Source organism: Oryctolagus cuniculus, chromosome 5 (genome assembly GCF_051225735.1).
Source record: "Oryctolagus cuniculus isolate XC-2025 breed Fujian yellow rabbit chromosome 5, ASM5122573v1, whole genome shotgun sequence".
NCBI classification, from domain to species: Eukaryota; Metazoa; Chordata; class Mammalia; order Lagomorpha; family Leporidae; genus Oryctolagus; species Oryctolagus cuniculus.
The window spans coordinates 135,360,881-135,385,441 of record NC_142871.1 but is presented as its reverse complement, the minus strand read 5'-3'; the positions used below and the strand labels follow the sequence as shown (position 1 = coordinate 135,385,441).

The window sequence follows — 24,561 nt, the reverse complement described above, 5'->3', positions numbered from 1 at the left end:
GTCATTTGAAGAGCCCCCTGGCTGGCTGGCAGCTGTCCTGGGAGCTCGGGACTGAGGTCTGTTGTCACAGGCAACAGGAAGAGTCGACTTCAGTGGCAGCAAGTGCAACCAGAGGCTGAAGAAACCGACGGACGCCAGGGCAAGCTCACACCAGTGCCCCCCCTGCAGGCTGGTCGCCCTCGACTCAGATGGGCCTGCCCACCTCCCCTGCCCCTGGCTTGCCTCTGGAGTCTGGCACACCGGCTTGCAGAGTGGGCTTGTTCATTGGTTCGTCTGGGACCAGCTGTGTGATTTTTTTTTGGAACCCGCTACAGAATACAAATGGGAAGCCCCCTTGAAAAAGAGCTATTGAGACTTCTCCGCCAGGGGCAGCAAAGCGTCACGCCAGCACAGGGCCCTCCCTGGCCCTGTGGCTGCACAGGTCACATTGTCGCGTGGCGGGCGAGACAGGTGAGGGCACTGCTCCTGTGGCTTCTACATTGAAGTGTGGGAGGCGACAATGCAGCACACACAGTGATGGTACGCGTTTATGTCTTAACTCATCCCTTGCAGAAACAAGGAGATCTCACCGTGCTCTGAGCCAGGGAGAGAGGGTGCCAGGGCCTTCCCTGAGGGGCTTGTGTTTGACAGACACCTGAGTCCCCCAGGGGGCGGCCTCGTGGGGGTTGGGGGAGAGGCTTCCAGGCAGACGGGCAGCAAAGGGAAGGCCTTTGGAGCAGCCAGGCTTGGGTGGGCTGTGTAACTGCTCTGAGCATCCATTTCTTTATCTTGCAATGGGACTTAGGAGGATAAAAGAGCTGGGAGTGTGTGTTGTTCCATTGCCTTACGCAAAGTGGCTCTCGGAGGTCGGTTCCACCATCTTCCCCCTGGTGCAGAGGTGGGAACAGAGGCACGGAGAGGGTAGGGTCTTGCCAAGGTCACGGGCAAGTGGATGGCACAGCCAGGACTTGAACCCAAACTGAGTTCCCCAGAGCCTGGCTCCCATCCCTACTCGCTCAGGTGTCCGGAGGCCTCCTCTGCGAGTTGTAGTGAGGTGTTGGATGCCTCCCCCTGCCCAGCCTGCTGCCCAGGTGGTACAAAAGAAACCCCCAGAGCCCGTGGCTCTTGTGCCTTGCTTTCCAAGGTCCTGGGCCCCTCTCCGGCCCTGTTTTCCCCAGGTCCCCTTTCCTTTCCCTGTGCCCGTGGGTGGTTTGTGCCGGAGGCCGGGCCCACTGGCTTGTCAATCACCCAGTGCCATTCTGGGCGCATTGAGAGGCGCTGCCTGGAATGCAGCTGTGCGATGCCAGCCGCTCAGGGAGTTGATGACCACTTTGCCACCCACCTGCTGCTGTCACTCATTCCACGCTGAATGCAGCCTCCTCCGGCTCCGTGGAAACCCCCACCGGGCCCCACCTCCCAGCCCTTTGGAGCAGGGATTTGGCCTTTCTGGAGCCCTGATGGCTCATTATGGCAAGAAGGCAGAATCCATGGGGGAGGGGGCGGGGAGAGGCAGCAGGGAGGGCACGCTGCTTCAGCGTTTCAAGTTATAATGATCCCTGTAATCGAGACCTCGGATTGCCCATTTTCAGTGGCTTGAAAGTGAAAATATCCTTTTTGTAATGCTGGTGTTAATCATGTAAACATTAAAAAGGAATTAAATACTCGAGCTCCATTGTGGTACGATTGCCCAGGTTTCTCCTGATGACTTCTTCAGCTGGAGGAAAGGATTGGCCGCAGTACCCAGAGGTTACCAGGAAAACGTGGGCCTGGACTTGAATCCAGACAGCCGCTGAGGCCCCCCCGCCCCGGCAGAAGTAGCCTCAAGGGTCCCACCGGCCACCTGTCCCCTGCCGCGCTGAACTCTTTCTAAGCCGGGCAGGTGTCTGAGTGGTGTTGGCCTGCCTTCCCTGGGCTCCTGGTAGCAGCCTCAGTATCTGGCAGCAGGGCCTTGAGCACCATGGTCTCTCCCTGAATATTTGTCGAGTGCGTGCCTCATTTAGAATACAACCCAGGTCTCCCCCCGTCCACCTGTCCCACTGCCACCCACCCCCCAAGAGCCTGGTGTGCCGGGGCTGCTGTGGGGGACAGGGTCAGGGCAGACCAGGAGCCAGCAGATGGCAGGATTTGGGACTTGGGCTCGTTCTCAGATCTTCTGTCCCATTTCAGGCCAGGCGCAAGCAGTTCTGAGCGATGCATAACAACGACAGGGGCCTGAGCCCAGCCACAAGCCCGCCTGCCCGGCTGGGCTCCGCTGGCCGTGGTTCCAGGCTGCCCCCCCCCCCCCACCGGGCCGCTGGTTCTTGGCACCCATACTTTCGCTTTAGCTCTTTGCCTCATCTTCTGCTTTATGTTTTGGCCACAGAGGATGCAGATTTAAATCAAAAGTCAGAAGTTTAGATCATTCTGGAGAGCTGCTGATGAGTGGTCTTGCCTTGCCATTTGTTTTATGAGACTGCCGCCTGCCCTTTCCCGCGCGGTCCAGAAGCTCCGCGCGGCTGCGAAGAGTGATGGGGCTGCCACGGCGCTGCCCAGAGGCCCAGCGCGTCCTGATGACACTGCATTATGGAAAAGCTGCAATAACATTCCACCCTTCAGCCGGCTCCTCAATCACCCGGGGGAGCCCGGGGGACTGTGGGGAGCAGCCACCGTCTCCCCACTCGCCGCTGGTGGTGGAGGAGGGGAGGTTGGGTCAGGGGCAGGCCGCTTCCCCCCCCACCCCCGACCCGGGTGTACCAAGCCGTGCCTGCTCTTCCACAACACCTGTCTAGGGGGGCAGGGAGGGGACCAGGGGAGGCGAGATGCACGTGACCCTCACCTGCTTTTTACTTCTCTCTCTCTTTCCCTCTTTAACTCGGGTGTCCCTGTGTCATGAGGAGTGTGGAGAGAGAGGTTGTGGTAGAGACCAGCTGGGGTCTCATCAGATCTGCTTCCGGTTTCCAGCCTCATAATTAAACTCCATGTGAGGTACCCCCACCCCCACCCCGGGCACCTGCAGGCCACAGGACACAGGTGTACCTGCTAGGGAGGGAGGAGCCTGGAGCCCAGAGTGGTTTCCCTGCTACTACACTGGACAGGACTCTTACACCCGACAGCGGCCTGTTTATTAGAGGAGTTTGCCCACTCTTTGTGTTTCTCAACCTAAAAAGAAGAGAGTGGGTGGGTAGGCAGGGAGGGAGCAGTGGGGGCCATGGGTGCGGCTCAGAGCCGCTTGCCAGTTCTCACATGCTAGGACCCCGCGTTCCCGTGTCCCTCTCTCCCGGGGCCGTGCACTTCAGGGTGGGAGGCCCACCCAGACCACTTGCTGGTCCTGAGCAGGGAGCCCCGAGCCCATGCGTGTGGACCCTCTTCCAGGAACACATGCCCTTCTGCCCCACTTTGCAGACCCGATGGTCTTCCAAGGCACAGCTCGAAGCCACGCTGGGTGACCATCGCCCGCGGCAGAGACCCGCGAGGCCTCTGCTCTCCAGGGGCGCTGCACACACACCTGAGCGGGCAGCCCTCGCCCCTGCTGAAGCACTTGGAGGTGTTTTCATGCCTGATATGTTCGGGCCGTCTCCTGACTGGCTTGCGAAACCCCAAGGTTCTTAATGAGAACATCACGATCCTCACGCGCTTGTTTGCCATACGGGCCTAGCACTGTGCCCTGTGTGCCAGGGACGTGGTAAATATTTGGGGAAAGGCCGGGCGGGCAGGCAGTCAGGCTGCAGGATTAATAAAATCTCTATGAAGGAGCTCCTGGGCAGCTTTTCCAGTGTCTCCACCATCTGGGCTCACTTGCCTTCCCCTCCTTCTCATTTCTACTGCTCCCCGCCACAAAGCCCCCGTTCCGAATGGCGTGGTCTACCCCCACGTTGGGCCCCGTGTGCACTTCCCTCTCCCTCCAGGGCCCACGTAGCCCCACCTCCTCCAGCAGCTCCCACCATGGCCACAGTTAGCGAACAAGAGATCCCAGGGGTGATTACTCGCCACACAGCTGAGTCCCCTACGTCATTGGCGCCGTCTGGTGAAGTTTGCTGTCAGGTTTTGTGGGCTGTCCTTGGCCCCTCTGCTAGAACCTAAGCTTTCAGAAGCAGTAAGGAGGTCGGCATGAATGGCTGCTTGGGAGGCACCTGCCAGCTCCCAGCTGATCCCAGGCTCCCTCCCTCCTTCTGCCAGTTTCCAGGAAATTCAGATCGGAGACCAAACACACCCACACCCCATCACCTCTCTCCCTACCTTGTGTTCTCACCCCTCTTCCCAGATTCCGATCAGTTCGGGCGGGCTCATGCCTTTGGGGTTTTGAGTCTGCAGAGCCGTGTCCAGACCACAGCAGGCCTTCTGAGCCCAGTAGTTCAGAAATGGCAATCGAAACCCTCGTGGCCTACCCTGTCCCCTTCTTAGAACAAACTGTGCAGTTGCCAGGGACATCGGGAGACGGGAACTCCGGCTGGGCCTTGACTGATGTGGAGAAGAGGAGGAAGGCCTCATCCAGGAAGGGCGGGTGGGGTGAAGGAGAGCACTCTGTGACAGCAGTGCCATGGGTTGGGGGAGGCTGTGGCTCATCCTCAGGCAAATCTCATAAGCCCCCAGAGCTCAGCGAGGGTGGAGGTCCAAGCAGCTGAAGCCTGGAGCTTGGGGCTTGGCGGCTGTAGCACCAGGCTCTCAGGCGAGGGAGTGGCCTGGGAAAGGCAGTGTGAAGGCTTTCCCATCATCTGCAAGTGCTCCCCTCGGAGGCTTTCTCCCCTTTGCTGCCCAGCGGGCTCTGACCCTGCTCCCACCATGAGCGCCAAGCATGGGACGAAGCCGCAGCATTGCTAGCCAAAAGTAATTTGAGAAGTGAACCTGCCTTGAAATCAGATCAGTGGATTCCAAAATCAAACAAGATTCTGGAATCTTGTGACCCAGGCCTCTCTTCCCTTCTGTGAGTGTGGATGTCAGGAAGTTGGCGGTCATCATCCGTGAGAATCCCCCAGCTCCTGAATTCAGCGGCGTCTAAGATGCAGAAGAAGGGACCCCTCGCTCTCAGGGCTGCCTCCGGCTTTGCAGATCCACGCCTGTGTCTCAGTAGCCGCCGTTCCCCCTCCGTCCCCCAGCTCCCTGAAGGATGGCGGGAAATCAGTGCGCCCTTCTCGCTGTGCGCTTGAGTCACCCATGAATCAGAAGGGCCCTGGCGCCTGATGATCAGAATCAACAAACAGAACGGGTAATAAGGCGCGCCGATAATCACTGGTGACCTCAGCAATTTTCTTAGCAAATTTATTTCCCTAATTGGGTAACGTATCCCGGCGCGTGACTCCGGGGCATTGTAATAGGTTTCCACACCACCGAGGAAGGAATTAATTAGGACTGTGCATGCTGGTTCTGGATTTACACTTGTCCGCTGGCCTTGTAAACATTGCCCCTGGTTCCCACATGCCTTCCGGGTCTTCTGCCTCCCCCAGCCCACCCCCAAAATAAATAAATAGAAAGCGGGGAGCAGAGGTTAACGGGGTGGCTCCTCTTCCCCTCCATCCCTGCCCCGGAAGCCGCAGATCATGGTCAGAGTCATTGCATGGTCAGAATGTGGCAGAATCCTCTCCAGGCAGGAGGCTGTGAGGCGACCCTCCTGTCCACCGGCAACATGGGACCCTGGGCTACCCACACTCCTGTCTGGGCTCGTCCTTGTCCACTTAGAACCCGGAGACAGAGCAGGTGCGATGCGCAGGTCTGTTCCACTTCCTCCTACCCCACCCGAAGCTGCTCTTCGGAAGGTGGGAGGCCATGAGGCCATGAGTAGCTTGCAGTGGAGAAAAACCATACCCTACAAGGCTTCTCCTCGTTCTGTTTCTGCCTCCCAGCGTGTGAGGATGGTGGTGCGGTGACAGGAAATCATCTTTTTTTTTTTTTGACAGGCAAAGTGGACAGTGAGAGAGAGAGACAGAGAGAAAGGTCTTCTTTTTCCGTTGGTTCATCCCCCAGTGGCCGCTGCGGCGGGTGCACCGCGCTGATCCGAAGGCAGGAGCCAGGTGCTTCTCCTGGTCTCCCATGGGGTGCAGGACCCAAGCACGTGGGCCATCCTCCACTGCATACCCAGGCTACAGCAGAGAGCTGGACTGGAAGAGGAGCAACCGGGACAGAATCCGGTGCCCTGACTGGGACTAGAACCTGGGGTGCCGGCGCCACAAGGCGGAAGATTAGCCTATTGAGCCGCGGCGCCAGCCAGGAAAGCATCTTTAGCAGCAGAGACTCCGGTTGTCCCCGTCACGCTGGCCTCTGACTCCCAAGGCCACTCTCTGGTGCGCTCCAAGACGGGGCTGCTTTTTGCATGGACTGTCCATTGTCTGATGACCAGCACTAGAGCAAGACGCCAGGCTACGTGGAACGACCTCCAGGGTGCCAGAGGGTTTCTTTAGCAGCTCTCAGGAGAGTCCGCCTCGGACAGCTGGCTTTTGAGGGCTGTATAAAGACATCTAAGCATCATCTCAACTGCGCTGGCTACAAGTAGGTGCCTTTTTGCAATCTGTAGCCCAGAGGAACCCAGGGAGGCCCAGGAAGGGGTCAGACTCCCTCTTGGATATCCTGCAGGATCCCAATGAGGTTTTGCAGCCCAAAAATGTAGCCAGGATCCGGTCCGTCGTAGGTGGTGTGCCCGTCCCTGGAGCCCTTGTATGTTGTGTGAGCAAAGTCGATCATGCGGATGTCTACCCTGGGGAGACCGCCCGGAGGGCCGGCCCGGGCCTCCCCCGAAGCTTCCTGAGGGTGCCGGCTGCCCGGGGGTCTTTCTGGCAGCTGCTGTCCATCGTAGATGATGAGGAGAGAGCTGGAGTAGAACCGGTAGGAGCTCTGGCTCTTAATGACCGAGAGGAGGGCCTGCAGCTGGCTGAGGATGGGTTCCAGGAGCTCGGTGCGCAGGCGGGTCCCGTCGTGCAGGAACTGATGCAGGGTCTGTCGGAAGCCCTCCACCGAGAGCTTTCTCCCGTAGTACTTGTCTTTGCAGAGATAGTACTTCTTATCCGTCTGATAAACCTAACACGAAGATGGAGAGAGAAACGTGAGGAGTTGCCAACGTCAAACGCAATTGCACCTGCTACATTTGCAGCGTCACCAGCTATGATAATCTATGAACAGCTTTCGAGAGCACAAAGGACGGAGTGGCTGCCACGGGCAGGAGAGGGTCTTCGCTCTAGCACCAGAACTGTGCCATTGAAAATGCTCTCCGTGTGAGTCTCTAATGGCAATCCAAGGTCTAAAAATCCTTCACCCCACAGAGGTGACGCTCCACCCACGAGGAAAAGATGTGGATCTTCTGTCTTGTGAATTTCCAGCATCAACCTCCACCTCCTGATTTAAGTCTTGGCTCCCGGCCCTCTTCAATTCAAATATTAGCAAACCCAAGCTGGAGAGCTTTAGCAGGAATTCGAAATCACAGCCAATGGCCTTGGAAAGCCAACCAGATTAAATTTTCCCCCAACAAAGTTTATAAAGTCCTTCCTCTGCAGATTCGCAGGGAACAGTCATGGTTCTTGAGGGGGAGGGGTGAGCTGTTGGAGGATGAAAACACAGGCGAGCTCGGGTGTGCCTGGGATGTGCCAGCAGCCAGTGCACCGGGGGCAGCCCGGGGGACACAGGACGTTCACTGCCACTCTTGGGGGGGTGGCACCTCCTCTCCTTGGCACCATCTCCCATCCCCTCCCCATTATGTCTTGGCACCAGAAGGGAGCAGATGGAAGAGAGACGCTGATGGAGGGGACTGTGGCAGCCGCCCCCACTTCATTCAGACGGCACAGGCGGCAGCAGAGGCTGAACCAAGGCCTGCGAATGGCATGGCCAGAGGGGGACTTGGCACACCTGGGCAGGACTGCCCGTACCTGGCCAAGACGGTTTCTCAGGTCTCTCCTGCCTTCATGTTACATGGTGTGCTTACAGAAAACCAGGATTGAAAAAAAAAAGAAACCAACCCAGAGAGTTATGATAGGCTCTGTCTCGCCTTTGGAAGGCCAGAGACTGGCTGCTAAATTAGCCGTCATAAACACATGACAGGCATCACCTTCTAAATAAATCAGATCAATTTCAGAAGGTTTGAGGTCCAGAGAGAGATTCCATTTACACGGCACATCATCACACTCCGCTCTCTTGACAACTGCATCCCAAGCCTTCCAAGGGACATGTGAGCCACAAACTCATAGACTCCACTTCCAGCGGGGTGTGTGTGTGTGTGTGTGTGTGTGCGGTTAAGGCAAGCGGTAACAAACACTGACAAGCTGATGTCTCATCGACTGCCCGAGTGAGCGACGTGAACGACGGGAGGAAGATCATTTCCTCCTGCTCTCCTGCAGCCCTGCGGGAGCCGGAGCAGAGCTTCAGTAAGCACAGAGTCTGCGCAGCATCAAAATTAACCGTTCCTTTGCCTGGGCTTAGCCGATCGTGACCGTCCCACCTTGGTAGCCAGGGCAGGCAGTCAGAAAGAGGCAGAAGGAGTGGACTGGGAGGAGGGGCTTGGCTACTAAGGATAAGGATGCAAGGGACACACAGCGGCAGCACCCGGGGAGGAGAGGGCTCAGAGAGGAACCAGGGGGCCACAGGGGCGCCCAGATACTTTCCCTCCACTCCACCCCCAGCCCCTGCCCGCACACTCTCATCAAAGCCCTGCTGGGCTGGGCCACATGGCCACTGTGGGAAGCTTCAGATGCCAAGACCATGGGACCACGTTCAAACATGGTGGGGTTTGGACCCCACTGCTCGGGGTCCAATACCCTGGGTGGCGTGGACCAGGTCCGTGCACCCCGTAAGGGTGTCTCCGGGTGGCCCCCGGGCCCAGCCACACCCGGGTCAGTGGTGTGTGGACAGGAGACGGCCCCAGCCCAGAGTGGACAGGCCAGGGTGTGCCTTGAGGTGGGTCCCCGGGCCACCCACCTGCATGCCGCAGACCCGCACGCCCAGGCGGCCCGAGGTGCTCTGCGCACACTTCTTCACGTGCCGGGCCTTCTTCTCCTCGGAGGCGTCGTCTCCGTGCTGCCTCGTCCCCATCTTCAGGTCCAGGATGCAGGGGTGCGTGTGCCGGGACACCACGTTCTCCAGCAGCAGGAACCCTGGCCACGGGGGTTAAGGAGCCCGCCTGGGGCAGGTGCACAACTCAGAATTGCCCTGGGAGAGCAGAGCGAGTCCCCGCTGCCTCCGCCTTCCCTCTGGACGGGCCCCTTCTCGCTATTAAGAATTCAAGATATTCGCTTTGCAGGCTGCTCTAATAAGCCCATTTATTTAGGGGGAGTTTATGAGTATGGGAGCTTTTTTTTTCCCCTTTTCCATTTTTGCTCTGGGGTTGAGATTTAAATGCAGGCGTGAAATCCCTAGCAGGCCATGCCCAATTTACATTTTATGGCGGAAAATCACCAGGCGGAAACCCTCAGTCGCTGAATGGGCCAATACCTTCTGGGAGAAGCGGGCCGATGTGAGCTTCGGAGATGAGCTACAGGAATATTAATTTCAGTGGAGTAATTATGCTGCCAAAGCTGCTCAGGGTTCAGGGCTGCGGATGTGTCTCCGTAAATACCGTGCAGCCGGCCGCCCGTCTGCACGAGCCGGCACGGCGCTGACCAAGAGGCGTTTTCAATTTGGATTTGCTCACTGAGAACCTGGCAGCCCCCGCAGGCCCTGCCCATGCTCCCTCTGGGATGTGGCGGGGGCGGGGGCTCCACCTAGCCCTCTGCACCGCCTGCCGCCTTAACCCAGCGAGGCATCAATCATTGCTGTCTGCTCACGAGCCCCGCCCCCGCCCCGCCCAGCTCACCTGGCTGCCCAGGCCGCACAGCCAGAGCCAGCGGCCCTCGAGGTTCAGCCTTGGGTGTTCCCAGTCCGCTTTCCCTGGGAGGGGCCTGCTTCCTTCTAGGCCCCAGGTTTGGGTCTCCAAACTATCTCCACACCTGTCTCCCCCCCTCCCGCCTCCCCTGTCCCCCTGCCCACGCCTGCCACAGACATGGCCGTCTCTCCAGCCCCGGCCCGGCACGCCTTCCTGCAGGTGGCAAGGATACGGTGCCGCTGGTTCTCTGGGTACTCGGAGCACAGGCGGGTCAGGTGTGCCTGGTGGCAGTGCAGGCCCCACGGGTTAAAGCTCCTCGCCTCTACCTGGTTCCCATTAGCATCTTCCAGCACCAGCGAGGACACCTGGGGGTGCGTGTGGAGCTTGGCCAGGCTGTGGCTGAGGTGAGGGAAGCACAGTGTGACAGTCAGCGTGGGCTCTGTCCCCTCTGTCCCCAGGCTGCCCGGCAGGCACCCGATCACACGGCAGCCCTCTCAGGGGGTTTCTCCTGACCCCAGGGCAGCTCATAGAGCCCAGCACTCGCCCCTTCCCCAGCCTGGGGGAGATCCCTTATCAGTGACGTGGATTTTTGGTGACTTGGCCCCACCCAGAATCGCAGGGCTGGGGCTTGGGCCCTGATACTCTGCCGTGTCCTTGAGCCCCCAGGGTGCCACGGGGAGCCTCAGGAGAGCTGGGCCGCCCACATCTGCAGTCCGTGAGCGCCCTGGAGTCCAGGTGGGAGAAGTGGAGGTACAGTGCCCACAGCGCACCCTGGGGAAGGGGAGGTGTCCCCCACTGCCTAGCGAGTGGTCAGTAGCCCCAGGAATCTGTGTCTGCCCAGGTCAGCTAACGTTACCCGAGGTTTTGTTGACCCCTCTCCAGGGCCCATAGACCCTCAGTCTTGTGTGTCTCAAGGGACCCTTGAACACCCGGTTAACCTCCCTCCTTGCCCCATCCCAGTGTAAGCCGCGCTTTCGCTTTCTTGTAGCTACTCTGCGGTGTCTGCGCTGTGATCCCAGACACTCCCTGGTCTCAGTGACACAGGTATTTAATTGAGCAAACCTGTCCCAACCTCCTCCTCCGTCTACAGCTCTGCCCACGTCTCAGCTGCTCAGATAAAACCATCGCAGAGAGCACGCCGGTCCCTTTCCTCGGTCCCATCGCTTATCTCGACAGAGCCTTCCTGTGATTTCTCATTTTCTGGGCACCGCCCCGAATGGGGAGCGGGCGGCCTTGGGCTCAGGCGGGAGCAGTGTCCTCGCATCTGTCATCCGCGTGATGGCCCTCACCTCTCGGCGGGAGACTGTGCCCACTGGGCGTGCTGCCGCCGCCGCGGGTGCCGCTTTGCCACGGCCGCCGACTCCGGGGACACCTTGAAGGGCTCGCGGCTCTCCTTTAGTGGGTGGGCGACCAGGCTGAGACGGCCCCTGCTGTCTTTGTGGAGGTGCACGGTGATGGTCCCTGCGGGAGGGAAGAGAAACCCTCTCAGGGACGCCTCTAAGGGAGGCGTGGCTGAATCTGGTTCGATGGCATCAGTCAACTTTTCCTTCCCCCAACTCCTGGTCCAAGGGAAAGCCATGGGGGCTGGCCTGGTTTCACTGACTCTGGTCCCCTTCCCAACGGGCCTGACCCAGGCGCATCCTCACTTCATCCCCCTCTCTGCGCCTCTGTGCTGTAAGCAGAGCCAGCCCCGGCCCTTTCGGTCTCACATTCTGGCTCCTCGCTGCAGCCACGCCTTCCCCATCTCCCTGTCACCAGCCTGGGGCCGGGGTCCCGTCCCCACGTCTGCCGAACCCTTGGTCAGGTGCACGGGCACATGGACATTGTTGTTGGAATGCAGTCCTCTAAAAACCTGGAGACCTGTGAGATTTGCCCCGTCCCCGGTGTCTCCTCCCATGGGTGTTTGCAACAAGGGCAGGAGAAGCAGAGAGCCCCGGAAACCCGCATAAGCAGCGCACGGCTCGGGTGAGCTGTGGTCACCCTCCGCCCTGGTGGCACGGTCCTGGCTTTCCTTCATGCAGCTTGGCATCTGGCAGGTGCCCAGCTTTGCCAGTTCTGGTGCTGGCATAGGAGATGCCCCTCGAATGCTGAGAGTGTTTGCTGCCCACTGTTCCTGTGCCTGCTGTGTGTTCTCCTGTCTGCAGCCCTCCCTCCACCCCTTGCCAGCCCTCTCGGCTCAGCCTTGTGTCGGGGGTGGGGGCTGGCCCTGTGCAGGGCACCTGTGGGTTCCTTGCCTCCTTCTTCCCAGTCAGTCTGGCCAGGGGAAGGGAGGATGGGAGGAGAAAGACAGAGGCCTTTATTGCATGGTTCCCTACCCCATCACGTGGGCAGGTAGACGGCATCGAGCCGTGGTCCCCATGAGCCTGCGTGCACTTCTACAAACAGCCCCTTTAAATGGACTCCCTTGAATGTATCATCTGCTTCCTGCGGGGACCCTGTCGCTGAGAGGAGGTGGGCTACATGTTTGGATGTCCTCCGAGGTATCTATTTCCTCCCCCGGGCCACTTGGGCACCTTCTCAGAGGAGGTGGTGATTTTTGCTGAGTGGGCAGATTTCCCGCCTGCACCCCCGCCGGCCCTCCCCGCCTGGTCAGTGCCACCCGTGCTGCGCTCCTTGTGGGGGCTGCTCCGTAAGCTCCCCAGGGCCGCAGGTGTCTCCCCGGGCCAGTCCTGGCCTCTCAGATTCTCTGTGCGTCCAGGTCTCTCCAGGCCTGCAAAGGCTCCCTCCCCGCGCCTGTGTCCCGTGACATCATCGTGACTGTAAAGTAAGACTGCCCAGAGCCCGGCGCTTTACTATCTGGCTGACCCCATTGCTCTTGGTCTCCAGGCCAAGCCCACCAGAGCTGTTGTGCACACGACGGCAGGCTGAGACCAGAATCACGGTGGTATCCATCCCCACTGTCCCACCCGCAAGCCTCTGCTGCCCGCCGTGGATGGCCGGATGCATTGTGGCCTCTCAGGGACCGTATGCCTGCAAGGAGCTCTGACAGGGCCACAGCAGACACGAGTATGGAAGAAGGGACCCAGAGTGGGTGTTGCCCCGCGAGCCGTGCCCCTCGTCACACGGGTCCTCCTGGTTCTGCTCCCTGGAAGAGAACAGAGAGGCTACGACCCTAGCTGCCACCTCCAGAGGGCGGTGTAAGCTCGGTGTCTTCAGGGAGAGAACCACACTTCTGGAAACCAGCACCAGGCCCTGAGCCCATCCCTCCGTAAGCAAGACGGGGAGAGAGAGGGCCACGGCCTGTGTGCTTGTGCGAGAGCCGTTCAGCCGCCTCCCAGCTCCTGGGGGCCCAGGGCAGGGGGAGGGGCATGCACTGGCTGTGTCAACTTCCACCTAGGATGTGGCAGGCCCCTGGGAGCTTGTGGTGACAGATCGGACAGGACCTTGACCCTGGAGGGCCCCAGGCCCAGAAGCCCTCCCTGGAGGGCAAGACATGTGACCTTCACCCACTCCTGCAGGCCCCAGCTCTTGTCTGAGCTCATTGGTCCTGAGTGTCTGAGTGAACCCAGGAGAGCAGGGAGTGCAAATAACCCCAAACCTGCAAGAAGCCCAAAGTCATTTCTATTCTCATGTTGTCAGAGCCACACGGCCAGACCCCGCATCCCTGCCTGCCTCGCTGTCCTGCGGGCCTCTGCTGGCTCTGTCTGTCTGTCTCCCTCTGTCGCTCCTGCATACCCGCCCACCTGTGGCTCAGCCCAGCCCTTCCCTCCCAAAGCTGGGACCCACTGGATGGGGTCTGGCCTTGGCAGAGCAGTGTTGCCCGTGCGGGCTCCGGCCTGGCCTCCAGCTTGCCCTGTGTGTCTGGGGCACTGGGCAGTGGAGGTTCAGGGGCTTCCAGGGCTCTGCTCACCAGGAGCGTGCAGGGCCAGGCCAGGGCCCCCGTCTGCCTGCTCGCCAGCCCTCCCCTCTCGCCTCGGCCCCAGACCGTGCCAGCTGGGCGGGCAGCTTACCGCCGGATCCACATGCCCTGGGCACCTCAGCACCTTCGCTTTGGCTGAGCAGCTTCCCGAGCCTCGGTGAGCATTCTCTCATGTGCTTATTTTTAAGCTCATGAGAGAACATTCACTCGCCGCCGTCTGCAATCCGAATCTGGCTCAACTGTTGGCCAGCCGGGCCCAAGAGCACTTCCTCATCTGCCCACGGCTGACAGGCAGCCCACGAGGCAGCAGCGTGCAGCCCACGAGACCGTCGCGCTCGGGAGCCCACAAGGGCCCACAGAGACTGCTGGCACCGGGAGGCTGCCCTCTGGAGCGATGTCCCTGACCCCGTGCTCTCCCAGATGCCAGTAAGGAGACGGTGTGCCCTGTGGTGTGTGTTGGCCGCTTCGGAAATGGCCCCATTCCTGGGAGGCTGCTCCATTCTGGGACAGGATGGGAGACCCCATGCGGGAGCCTCGTGCACCCTTGTGACTCCTAGCCCGAGGTCACCTGCTGAGGGGCCTGGGCGAGGCAGGTCCCCTCTGTCCTTGGGCTGGCCGATCCCCAGGAGGGCTGCACAGCCTGGGGGCACTTCCAGGAACCCTCCCATCCACAGCCCGACCCCGCTCCCTCTCCTCGTGCCCCCACCCCCCTAGGTGCTGAGTCTGGTGTCTGCCCATGTGGGCGTGTCTCATCAGCTGGGTCAGGCCCGTGGCCCTGCGTGGCCCATGCTGTGGGCAGTGAGTGAGCCAGTGGGAACAGTGCTTGGACTCAGTATCTGGGGCACGAGACCCCGTGGCCACCCCACTAGTGGTCCTCTGGACCATGCTGGGAATGGCCTGGGCGCTGACCTTGGAGTTCTGATGCACAGGTCCCACACAAGCATTTGCCATGCGCCCACACTGTGAGTGCCACTTGCCACCCTTCCCGGCCATCACCTGCATCAAGGAAGTGCGGCCACCGTCAGGTAAGCAGCCCTGACACCCCGGGCGGAGACCAGAGGATGGACCCCCATCCTAATGCCCCCTCCCCGGGGGCAGGTCTGGCAGCCTGAGCTAATTTGCAGGAAAGCCAGACCTGGAGACTGGGAGTTCAGAGAAAACTAGGACATGAAGGCCGCCCGGCTGGGAGAGGGGCTCGTCTCCATGGCAACCCTGCCCGCCTGGGCCCCGGCCCCTCACCTTTGTACTGTGGGGTGAAGCGCTTCATGGCCGGAGGCAGGGCCTCGTAGAACCTGTGCTCCCGGGAGATGAGGGGCTTGCACACGGTGTGCTCGTCATACGTCATCACGCTCAGGTGCCCCCCGACCTGGTGCAGGAAGGGCTGCAGCCGCACGCCCAGCCTACTGTCCCCGGCATCCGCACTGTCCTGCACAACCATGGTGCCGTGTGGGGAGGGCTGCCCCACGAAGTCTGCAAGGCGAAGACGTGGGGGAAGTTGCAGCCCGGGCAGGATGTGGGGTGCCTGTCGGCGGCGGGGTCCTCGGTTTGCTCCTTCTCACTTTGGTTGCTGCCGTGGGCAGGGCCTCTGGAAAGCAGGGGGAGGGTGGGATTTTAATGAAGGAGGCCTGGGTGGGCACTTGGCGGGAGGGGTGGCCCTGCATCGTCCCAGCTGTGACCAGAGCAGATTCCACCCCCTCCGGGGGGAACTTAAGAAACCACCAAATATTACTTCCGGAATACTCTGTTGCCAGAGTGATGGTGGTTGCTTTATGCAGCCAGGGACGAGAGGGAAACGTTAACGTTGTTACCTCTTAGGTTTAAATGTTAGGGGAAAAAAAGCCACAAATAAAGTGCAGATGATGTCTCCACTCCTCCACGCTGGCCTCCTTCCTGTGGGAACGTGGACCCGGGCCCCACAGGAAGCAAGCAGGGCCCCTGCCTTTGTGCAGCCCGGGCCTGGAGGAGTACAGCAAAGCTGTACCTTTGAGCTACGTCATGGCCCCGCTGTACCGTTGCTGTGTGACCTCGGACAAGCTGGGGAAACTCCGAGCCTCAGTTTCCCCTGTCTGTAGAACAGGCAATAATGATGCTAAGTCCCACGGAATGTGCAAAGGTTAGCCCAGGGCCCTGAACACAGGTGATTACTATTTCTAGCAACATGGTCACAGTGCTCAGGTTCCCGCCCCCCCCCCCCCCCCCCCCCCCCCCCGCCTGGGCTCTAGGAAAGGCAGGCTTGCTCACGGCCACTTTGCAAGTAAGACAAAGCGAGGCCTGGCTGGGAGCAGAGCGGGAAGTGGAGCTGGGATCTCCTCCTCTCCGGGCTGGCCAGTGCCGAGCTCTGGGCTGCAAATGGCCCCTGAAGACGCCCTGACTTTGTCTCAGGAGGGCACCAAGGAGACTCGGCCAGGCGAGGCCCTCGTTACCGACCGGTGCTGCTTGAAAGCACATTCCCCCGGCGGTGCCCGGCACCGCAAGCTATTAATACCTTCTCCCTCTGCTGGACTGCTGGCCGTGGACACCCCGGGCCCGGCAGCTCTGGGCATGAGTGAGCCTCTGCCGGCCCTTCAGGCCGCAGGCACGGCTGACTGGTTCTACATACAGCGGTGCCCACTGACACGTTCCGGCCTCCGGCTCTGAGAGACTCTCCCGTGGGTCCCCGGGGGTCTCAGCTCACGGTGGCATTGAAAGCTGTGGCCGGGCTCAGCTACTGCTCTGCAGGCTACACAGTGGCCCTTGAGGAAGGGCGACAGAGGCGGGTTCTGCCTGGTGTGTGTGCATCCGCTTTGGAGGAAGTGGGGTGCAGCCCGAGGCAGCACAGGGGCCAGCCCCACACGGGAACTAAGTGGGGGAGGGGGAGGGGGACAAGTCTAGATGCAGAGGGACATGGGCCAGGGACACGGGCCAGGGACGAGTTTGATAGCCCTGAGTTCACCATGCAGGACATCACAGCTGCTTGGCAAATTCAGTGTCACTTGCAAATGCAGGGAAAGTGAGAAGGAAGAGACATGGAGCACCCAGGGCGGCCTGACTCCACTCCTCCCTCTGGGCTTTCTTAGCCTTAGCCGGCTGACCTTTCCCCCATACTCGCCCTGCCAGTAGCTAGCGGGACAGCTAGTCTGCAATATTCATGTATGGCCACTCCCACAGGGAGCCCAAGTTCCCGTTCCCCATTCTTGCCTCCCCTGGGTCCAGGCCAGCACTAACCAGGCCTGGCCGCACCGGACCCAGCCCCCGCCTGCCCATGTGCACACACAGCTAGCGAGGGGGAGAGCCGGGATTGGAGCCCAGGAGGAGCATGGGATCACTGCAGTCCAGCAAGGAGGTGGCTGGGGGACAGGGGGCTGTCTTTCACCTAGTTTAAAAGTCAGGACATTAGGGCCGGTGCTGTGGCATAGCAAGTAAAGCCGCCGCCTGCAGTGCCGGCATCCCATGTGGGCGCCCGTTCAAGTCCCGGCTGCTCCACTTCCCATCCAGCTCTCTGCCATGGCTTGGGAGAGCAGTGGGAGATGGCCCAAGTCCTTGGGCCTCTGCACCTGCGTGGGAGACCTGAAGAAGCTCCTGGCTCCTGATTGGCGCAGCTCCAGCCATTGCAACCAACTGGGGAGTGAACCAGCGGATGGAAGACCTCTCTCTCTCCCTGCCTCTCCTCTCTCTGTGTAACTCTGATTTTCAAATAAATAAATAAATCTTAAAAAAAAAAAAGTCAGGACATGGAGCCCCAAGGAGGCCAGGACTTAGCCCAAATCGCCTGCACGTCACTGCAGTGCTGGGACAGGTTTGCTTGTCCCCCTGGCCAGTCCTCCTCACGCCCCTGGTGACACGAAGGGCAGGTCCTGGTGGTGGGTGGGCTGCAGGAGGAGAGCGTCACGCCCCCACCACTGCAGGAGCTGTCATGCGAGATCAGGGGTGGACCTGCTCCAGGGATGTCAGCCGGGCCCAGGGGTGCTGCCATGGCAGCACTCAGTTAGTCCCCTGCCACCTGGCCGTGTCCCCACCCCCTCTTGTGTTAGCCAGGCTGTCCCCAGCTTGGGACCGGTTGGTGGTGCCTGGCTGTCTGGTGGGTATCCAGCCTACACTTTACAAAAGCTGGACTCGACAGCTGGGGAAACTGAGGCCCCTTCTCTTGGGGGTCACCTTAGGGTGTGGGTTAGGTGACGTCTGCGTGGCCTGCAGGTTTCACAAGGGCTGGTGGGGAGGGCCGTCACTTCCGCCTCTGGAGCCAGGGGGCATTGCCAGGGCTCTGGGGGCAACCGTGCTCCCCAAGGAAGCTCTCCAGGTTTTCTGGTGGTCTCTGCCTCTGCGTGCAGCCACCTCCTCTGGGCGGGGGTGGGGTGGGGGAGAGGGGCTGGGTGGGGGCAGGCTTCCATTCTTCCCACCCCCGCCGCCACTCCCCGGAAGGAAGTCCCGGTGACAGGACTTTGGCAACCCTGCACTTCCTCTGGCCGCAGGCAGGCACTTCTGTCACCTCGCCCCGCTGTTTCCTAGGAGCACTGGGCAGGGTCAGGAGCCCAGGGCTGTGCTGTAAGTGGCTGGAACTCCCGGGTCTTGGGTCACAGCCCCGACACGATGCCCACATGACAAAGGGCCCAGGACTCCTCTGTGGAGCCCTGGTTCTGCGGCCTCCTCACTGGGGTTCGCCCCTGCAAGGTTATTCCCAGGACGGCCCCGGGAGTGAGCTTGGGTGCTGGGAAGGCCAGTAGGGTGCGCGCCTGAGGTGGGCTCCGCCTCCCTCTCCACACCTGCGGCTCGGACTCCTGTGCTCTGAAGGCAGCCGGATGTCCCTCTGTCCAGCACCCGTCTCTGCCCACCATCCTTCCCCAGGGCTCAGGGCTCAGCTGAACGACGGCCCCTCCCCCCAGGAAGTGCACAGATGGCCCCAGGTCCCTGTGTCCAACCCCCCCTCCCGCCCAGGGTCATGTCCTGAATGAGATAACTCTGGGCCTCGCTCCAGGAGACTCAAGAGGTGATTTCTGCTGATGGGTGCAGCCATGGAGCTGGTTGTGAAATGAGAGCCTGGGCTGCTAGTGTCCACGCAAACCCTGCTGTGCCGCCCCGCAGGGCTGGGGCAGCCACCAGCCTGCCCCTGGGTGGCACGATCCTCCCTGGTCTGCAAACAGGGTCACTGGCATCAGGGCCACGGTTGTGTTTGCTTTCACAGTGGGGACAGATGACAGTCCCGGTGATTCGGAGACCCTACGACCTCACTGATGCCAGACACAGCGACAGATGCCACCCGTCAAGCCGGGGCAGACGAGGGCATCGGCACCTGTCACTCCAGTCGGTGCTCTGAATTTCCAGAGCGCACTCCCGGAGGCGGCCTCTGCCCGCCTGCCAAATCCAAGTTCACTGGCAGAGGCATTCTTGTAGCCTCTCCTTTCCCGTGCTAGGGAAGATGGCAGAAGAGACCACAAATCAAACCCGCGAGGGCTGAAACTGGGAATCCATTTCTCATAGACCTTGTCTCCTGCCGACTCCTTCCAGCTGGAAAAAGTGGCTGACTGTTGTCATTGTCACAGGTATTCAGGTTTGCCCGCTGGGGGTGTGGGGATAGCAGCCTAGGGCCAGCCCAATAGGGACAGTTCTCTGTGCTCCTGGCCTGGTGCTCCGGAAAGCTCACGGTGGGAGGGGCCTGTGTCACCCTGGGTCCCTGAGTGACGGAAAGAAATCTGCTACACCGAGATGTGGGCCAGCTTGTTCTGCAGCACAAACCCAGTTCCTCCTGACCAACCTGCCAACCCACAGCCAGAGACCCAGCGTGGCGCCCAGACTGGCAGCCCCTGCGCCTGCATCAGGCGCTTGACCACTTCCTTGCACAAAGGCGCCCCAGGCAACAGCCGCTCCTACCCGTCACACCTCAGTTCCAAGGTGAGGGTCTTCCCCTGGAGAAACGCAGCAGGTGGGGGGAAGCCGATGGCTTTGCCCGGAGCCAGAGCTATGGACGCCCCAGCTGGGGTGCGGCCACAGGAGGTCTGGGCCATCCCAAAGGCAACACACATGCTGCCCCTGCGTGCAGCAGTCCCCCTTGCAAGCCGCCCTGGCTGTCTCTGGCCAAGCTCCATGGGGCCAGGTCCTGTCTGATGCCCCCTGCTGGCCCAGTGCCCGGGAGAGGGTCAGGAGCGGTCCAGGAGCTAAGCCCTGCTCTGTGAGCACCATCTGCAGAGGCGCTCCGCAGGTGCAGGTCCATGGGGCCTGGGCAGGAGGCGGGGGGCTGCCACCTGTGAGGCCGTCATGTTCCTGCCCAAACCCACACCACCACAAGTGGCCTCTGCAGACCAGAAACACAACAGCCACGGAGCCCGGACATTCCTCAAGTGTACGTAAACTTGGTGATTACCAGACACGGATGCATTCAAAGGCACTGTGGAATCCCTGGTAGCTTTGGTCATCATCTGTTTTCTCAATCAACAGACACTAGAAGGGCGATGAGCACCGCACGGGGCCCGCTGGGAAGTCACACTGGTTAGGAGAGGTCCTGGCCTGCTCGGGGCTGGGCGGAGGCGGCTCCAGGGGTCTGGCTCAGCCTTAGGGGCGCCTGCGGAGGGCCTGCTGCAGGGAGGCTAGGTGCTGGGGTACTTCAGGGAGTCTGTGGAGGAACTGGGATTAAAAGCTACACTTATCTTAGTGCAAAACATTTTTTGAGACATGTGCATGGTATTTTTATCACATGTGTTTCCTGGGAGCGTGTTGAGGACCCCTCGTGTGCACGGCCGGAAGAGCCTGGACAGGGTGGGGGTGGGGGTGCCTGCATGGAGGAGGAGCAGGTGGATGGAGATGTGGGGGCCGCCCCTGCCAGGGGTCTGACCTGGAGGTTTGCCTGGGCCCCAGCTCGGCCCAGGGGGGCGGTGGACTCCAAGATGGCAGGGGTGATGGAGCCTGGGGGGCTACACCCAGTAAATCCTGGGTGTAGGACCTGCAATGTGGCGGCTGTGCGTGGAAAGGCAGCCTGCCGCGTGACCTGGCCACTCACTTCGGGAGCCCAGATGCGCCCTTCTCGGGCCTCTCGGAGCCAGGGGCTGGCCACAAGCACCACTCCATGTCCTTGTGACGCTCAAGGGAGCGGTTTTTTTAATCTAGTAGAGATGAGAGGACCCGAAACCCATTTAAAACCGCTTAGGTGGTAATGGGCAGGAGGGTTGCGGCATTTCTCCTGTGGCTGAGCACTGCATCATCTGGGGCCATCCAGGCTGAGAAGGCACGAGCTTATTTTCCAGAGGGGGACAGAAATGGGGTTTTAAAATCCATTCTAAAAATGACTCAAGCGGGACGCCTCCCCGGCGGGGTGGGATCGATACCGGAGGGGGCAGGGCGGGCCGCGCCCGGCTCCTTCCCAGGCGGGGCTGATATGTGGCTTCACAGAACATCCGTTTTCCCCAGGAAGCTTGATTTGCAATGCCTCAAACTCCGCTGCTACCGAAACTTATTTCAGGGCTGATTTGACCCTTTGAGAGGGAATTTTGCCCCTCTCCTTCTTTTTCCCTTAATGTTCAAAATCTCCCAGCGTTCCTGCAGCTTGTGGGCCAGACAGGATTTTAATACAGCGATGATTCTTTTAGAACCTTCAGCCCTGACCAACGCACTTCCCAGCCACATTCTGATCCTGCTGTGGAGGCAGGAGAAACGTGGGGTGAGGATGGCCAAGCTGAGCGCCCTGGGATGGGACGCACTGTGTCCCCGCCTCTGCTCCATCATAGACTTTTGCCTGCTGGGCAGCTCCCGGGTCCCAGGCGGCCTGCTAACCGCCCCCGGGGCCCCCGGCAGTGAGTGAGCTCTGCTGCCGCAGATCTGACCACTTGCAGGTGCACCCAGGATCTTGGACAAGGCTGAATTTCAAAACCCACCCATAAGGTTCCCAACCTCAGACACCCCACCCACTTCTCTAAGCAATGTGATTGGCCACTGCCACCTGTCTTGTGCAGGCCACCTTGGCCCTTGGCACTGCAGAGCTGGCCGCAGGCAAGGCCTTTCTCCAGCAGAGGGCAGCAGTGGACGTGCTGAGGCCAGAAATGCCCAAAGAGGCCTGAAAACCAAAGCCAGCACCCATCCCCTCACCCAGGGACCAGGGGATGCATTCCCCGACAGCCCTGGGTTTGTCCCAAACAGCAGCTGAAGACCCGCCTCTACCAGGCAGCAGTTTTTACATCACCATCAAGGTGGATTCAGCAAGACAAGTTCTCATGTCCCATCTCCCCACTCCCCCTGCGTTACCATCCTCCACCCCTGCAGCTCCGTCCTCCAGAGCTCCCCCGCCCCACCTTCCCCCACCTCCCCAGCCTGGTGCTCATGAAGTTAATGGTTTTCCCTGCAGGCTGGTGAACTGGCCAGCAACCACGCGGATTGGATTTCTGCGAGGGGAGGGCTATTTCAGTGCCTGCTCAGGCCCCCGGTGCACTCAGCCTGGCCTCGGACCAGGATGCACTGGGGCGGAGGTTAATGAGAGTCCCAGGGGCCACAGCCCCTGTGCAGAGGGAGATGTGGAGGTCCCTCCTAAGGAGTTTGTTGGGCAGGGTGCAGGGGAGACCTGGCCCTGCCTCTCTGGGCCCTGTGTAGACAGAGCTGTCTGACCCAGCTGTGTTCCGTCCCTCCTATGGGACAACTGGCCCTCAACCCAGCCAGCCAGCGTGTGGGGCTGGCAGAGGCTCATGCAGACTGAATGTGATGAAGAGAGGGGCTGAGCAAATGCACCTTGCACGGACCCTGCTTGAAAAAGACAGCTGTGGGTATAAAGATCCACGCTGGACGCAGATATGATGGTACTGGGTTATATAAGCACCCACAAGGCACTGTGTGTGTGTTGGGGGGTGCTGGGAGGTCCTCAAAACCCTTCAGCCCTGGGGCCTGTGCTGTGGTTAAGCCTGTGCCTGCATATGAGCACTGGTTAGGGTCCTGGCTGCTCCACTTCCAATACAGCTCCCTGCCAATGTGCCTGGGAAAACAGTAGAAGATGGCCCAAGTACCTGGGCCCCTGCACTCACATGGGAGACCTGGAAGAAGCTCCTGGCTCCTGGCTTTGGCTTGGCCCAGCCCCAGTCATTGCAGGCGTTGGATAGAATTGAACCAGTGGATAGAAGGTATCTTTCTCTCTCTCTCTCTCTCTCTCTCTCTCTCTCTGTCTCTCTGCCTCTGGCTCTCCTTCTCTATAACTCTGACTTCCAAATAAATAATCTTAAAAAAAAAAAAAAAACCCAACCCTCAGCCTTCACAGCTTTGATGAAGCAAAGGCGGCGGAACCACTGCTTCAGCCCAGGGGCAGGTGTGCAAGCGCTCGCGATGTCACCCCCACGCTTTCATATTTTCACAATAAAGAGATTAAGAATCCAATTGGTGCCTTTAAAAAGCGAGGCCACCTTGGAGAGGGGCCAGCATCGGCGCCTTTATGACCCAGGGGTTTTGGGGACCACCAGGCAGGCTCAGGATCAGGCCTCGGGCTCACCAAGGTGGTGGGGGACCCTGAAGAGCCATGGGCCGGTGGGGCCCCCAAGGCTGTCGCAGCCCAGGGCAGCGGGCTGACCCCTCCGCCATGTCCACGGTCAGCCTCCACCACCCTGCAGCTGGGCCCCAGGCCACTGCCATGGACACTGACGTCACCCATGGCTGCCGGGACAGGACATGCCATTCCCGGGGCCCAGGCACCGCTGTTTTTGTCCTGGACGCCTGCCTCTCTGAGGGGTTAGCCCAGCGTGCGGTGGGAATCGCTGGCTTCTGGCCCCCACACCTGCCCCTGCACAGCTTCCTCAGCAGACCCAGCTCACCGCAGTCCTCCCTGCCTCCACCGGAGCCGGAAGGGGCGCGAACTCCGGAGTTTCCAGACTGCTGAGCTGTGGCCAGCCCAGCTCGCACACGGGCAGACGGGGATGTGTAGGCCCTCAGGGACGCTGGCCCAGCCACACACAGCATCCCCGCAGTGTGCCTAGGCCCTGGGGCCAGCAGACCCTGCCCCGACTCAGGCCCAGAGCAGGGCTCAGCAAGGCCGTCCCCGCCCATCCCTGCGGGCCAAGGCAGCACTCACCAGGGCTTCCTTCCAGGGTGGGTGGCGAGTACGCGGGAAGGGGGGGGTCAGGCAGAGAGAACTTCTGTGCCTCAGCTTCCACCGTCTGCAGGCCTCGGGGCGGGGGGAGGCCCTTCCTCCCTGCTCAGGGCACTGGCTGCCCACTCGGGCACTGGGTGGAGAGCTCTGCCCGGGAGCGCCAGACCGCTTGCAGCCTGGGCAGGGCAGGGTCACCTGACCCTGGGAGGGGAAGGACTGGCAGGGGGCTGGCACAGCCAGCTATCAGCTGGGTGATTCACTGCTCTGGGAGTGGCCTCAAGGCAGGAGAGGTCACACAGCTGCCTGGAGGGACAGCTGCCCCAGGCCCCTGCTTATTCTCCCAACCCCGTTCAGAAGGAAATGGGTGAGGCTCGGGTGGGCGCCACACACCCCTTCCCCTGGTCTCCTGTGCGCTCCCCCCACCCTTCCTGATGGCCTCGCTGTAGTGTGGACCGAGCATGGCTGCGGGGAGAGGAGAGCCCTACAGAAGGCGGCGGTTGGGCCAAGGACGCCAGTTGGGCAGCGGGCCCAGGAACCTGCTCCACAAGTGCCCGCTGTCAGGAGACTGCAGGGGGCGCTCGCAAGCCAGGGACAGAGCAGTGCCAGTGTGGGGAGAGAACACGGGGCTCAGGAGGGGCTCCTCGCCCAACCTGGGGGCAGCAGGGAGAATGTCCTGGAGAAAGTGACCAATTGGGCTCTGAGGGAGGTGCAGGGTTGGGGGCGGGGCAGGGGGAGAAGAGGGCCTCGGCTAAGCCCAGAGGCAGGACAGGGTGGGGAAGGTCAGGGAGGAGCCTCGAGGGAGTAGAGGGTGGGGGAGATGGTGGAGGAGCTGGGGGGGGGGTGGCAGGACTCAGGTCTCTACCCTTAGCCTCTGGGAGGGTTGGAGCACCTGCTGGGCTCAGAGGACAGCGGATTGGAGAGGAGTGGCTCAAAGGCCGCAGACAG

General features: G+C 60.7%; 1 protein-coding gene and 1 long non-coding RNA gene across 2 annotated transcripts; one reads left to right on the top strand and one right to left on the bottom strand.

Annotated features, from left to right (window-relative positions):
* Positions 1–5,200: 5,200 nt before the first annotated feature.
* Positions 5,201–23,834, bottom strand: IP6K3 (inositol hexakisphosphate kinase 3). The gene is made up of 6 exons (XM_002714623.6): positions 23,599–23,834; positions 14,832–15,177; positions 11,023–11,194; positions 9,966–10,132; positions 8,851–9,026; positions 5,201–6,963 (listed from the first exon to the last, which is right to left on the bottom strand). Exons 2-6 carry the CDS (start codon positions 15,028–15,030, stop codon positions 6,496–6,498), a joined length of 1,182 nt encoding a protein of 393 aa, XP_002714669.1. The 5' UTR covers positions 15,031–15,177; positions 23,599–23,834; the 3' UTR covers positions 5,201–6,495.
* Positions 13,715–17,294, top strand: LOC127493052 (uncharacterized). The gene is made up of 3 exons (XR_007922988.3): positions 13,715–14,018; positions 14,522–14,617; positions 17,067–17,294. It is a non-coding gene; the product is annotated as an uncharacterized LOC127493052 (long non-coding RNA).
* Positions 23,835–24,561: the final 727 nt, after the last annotated feature.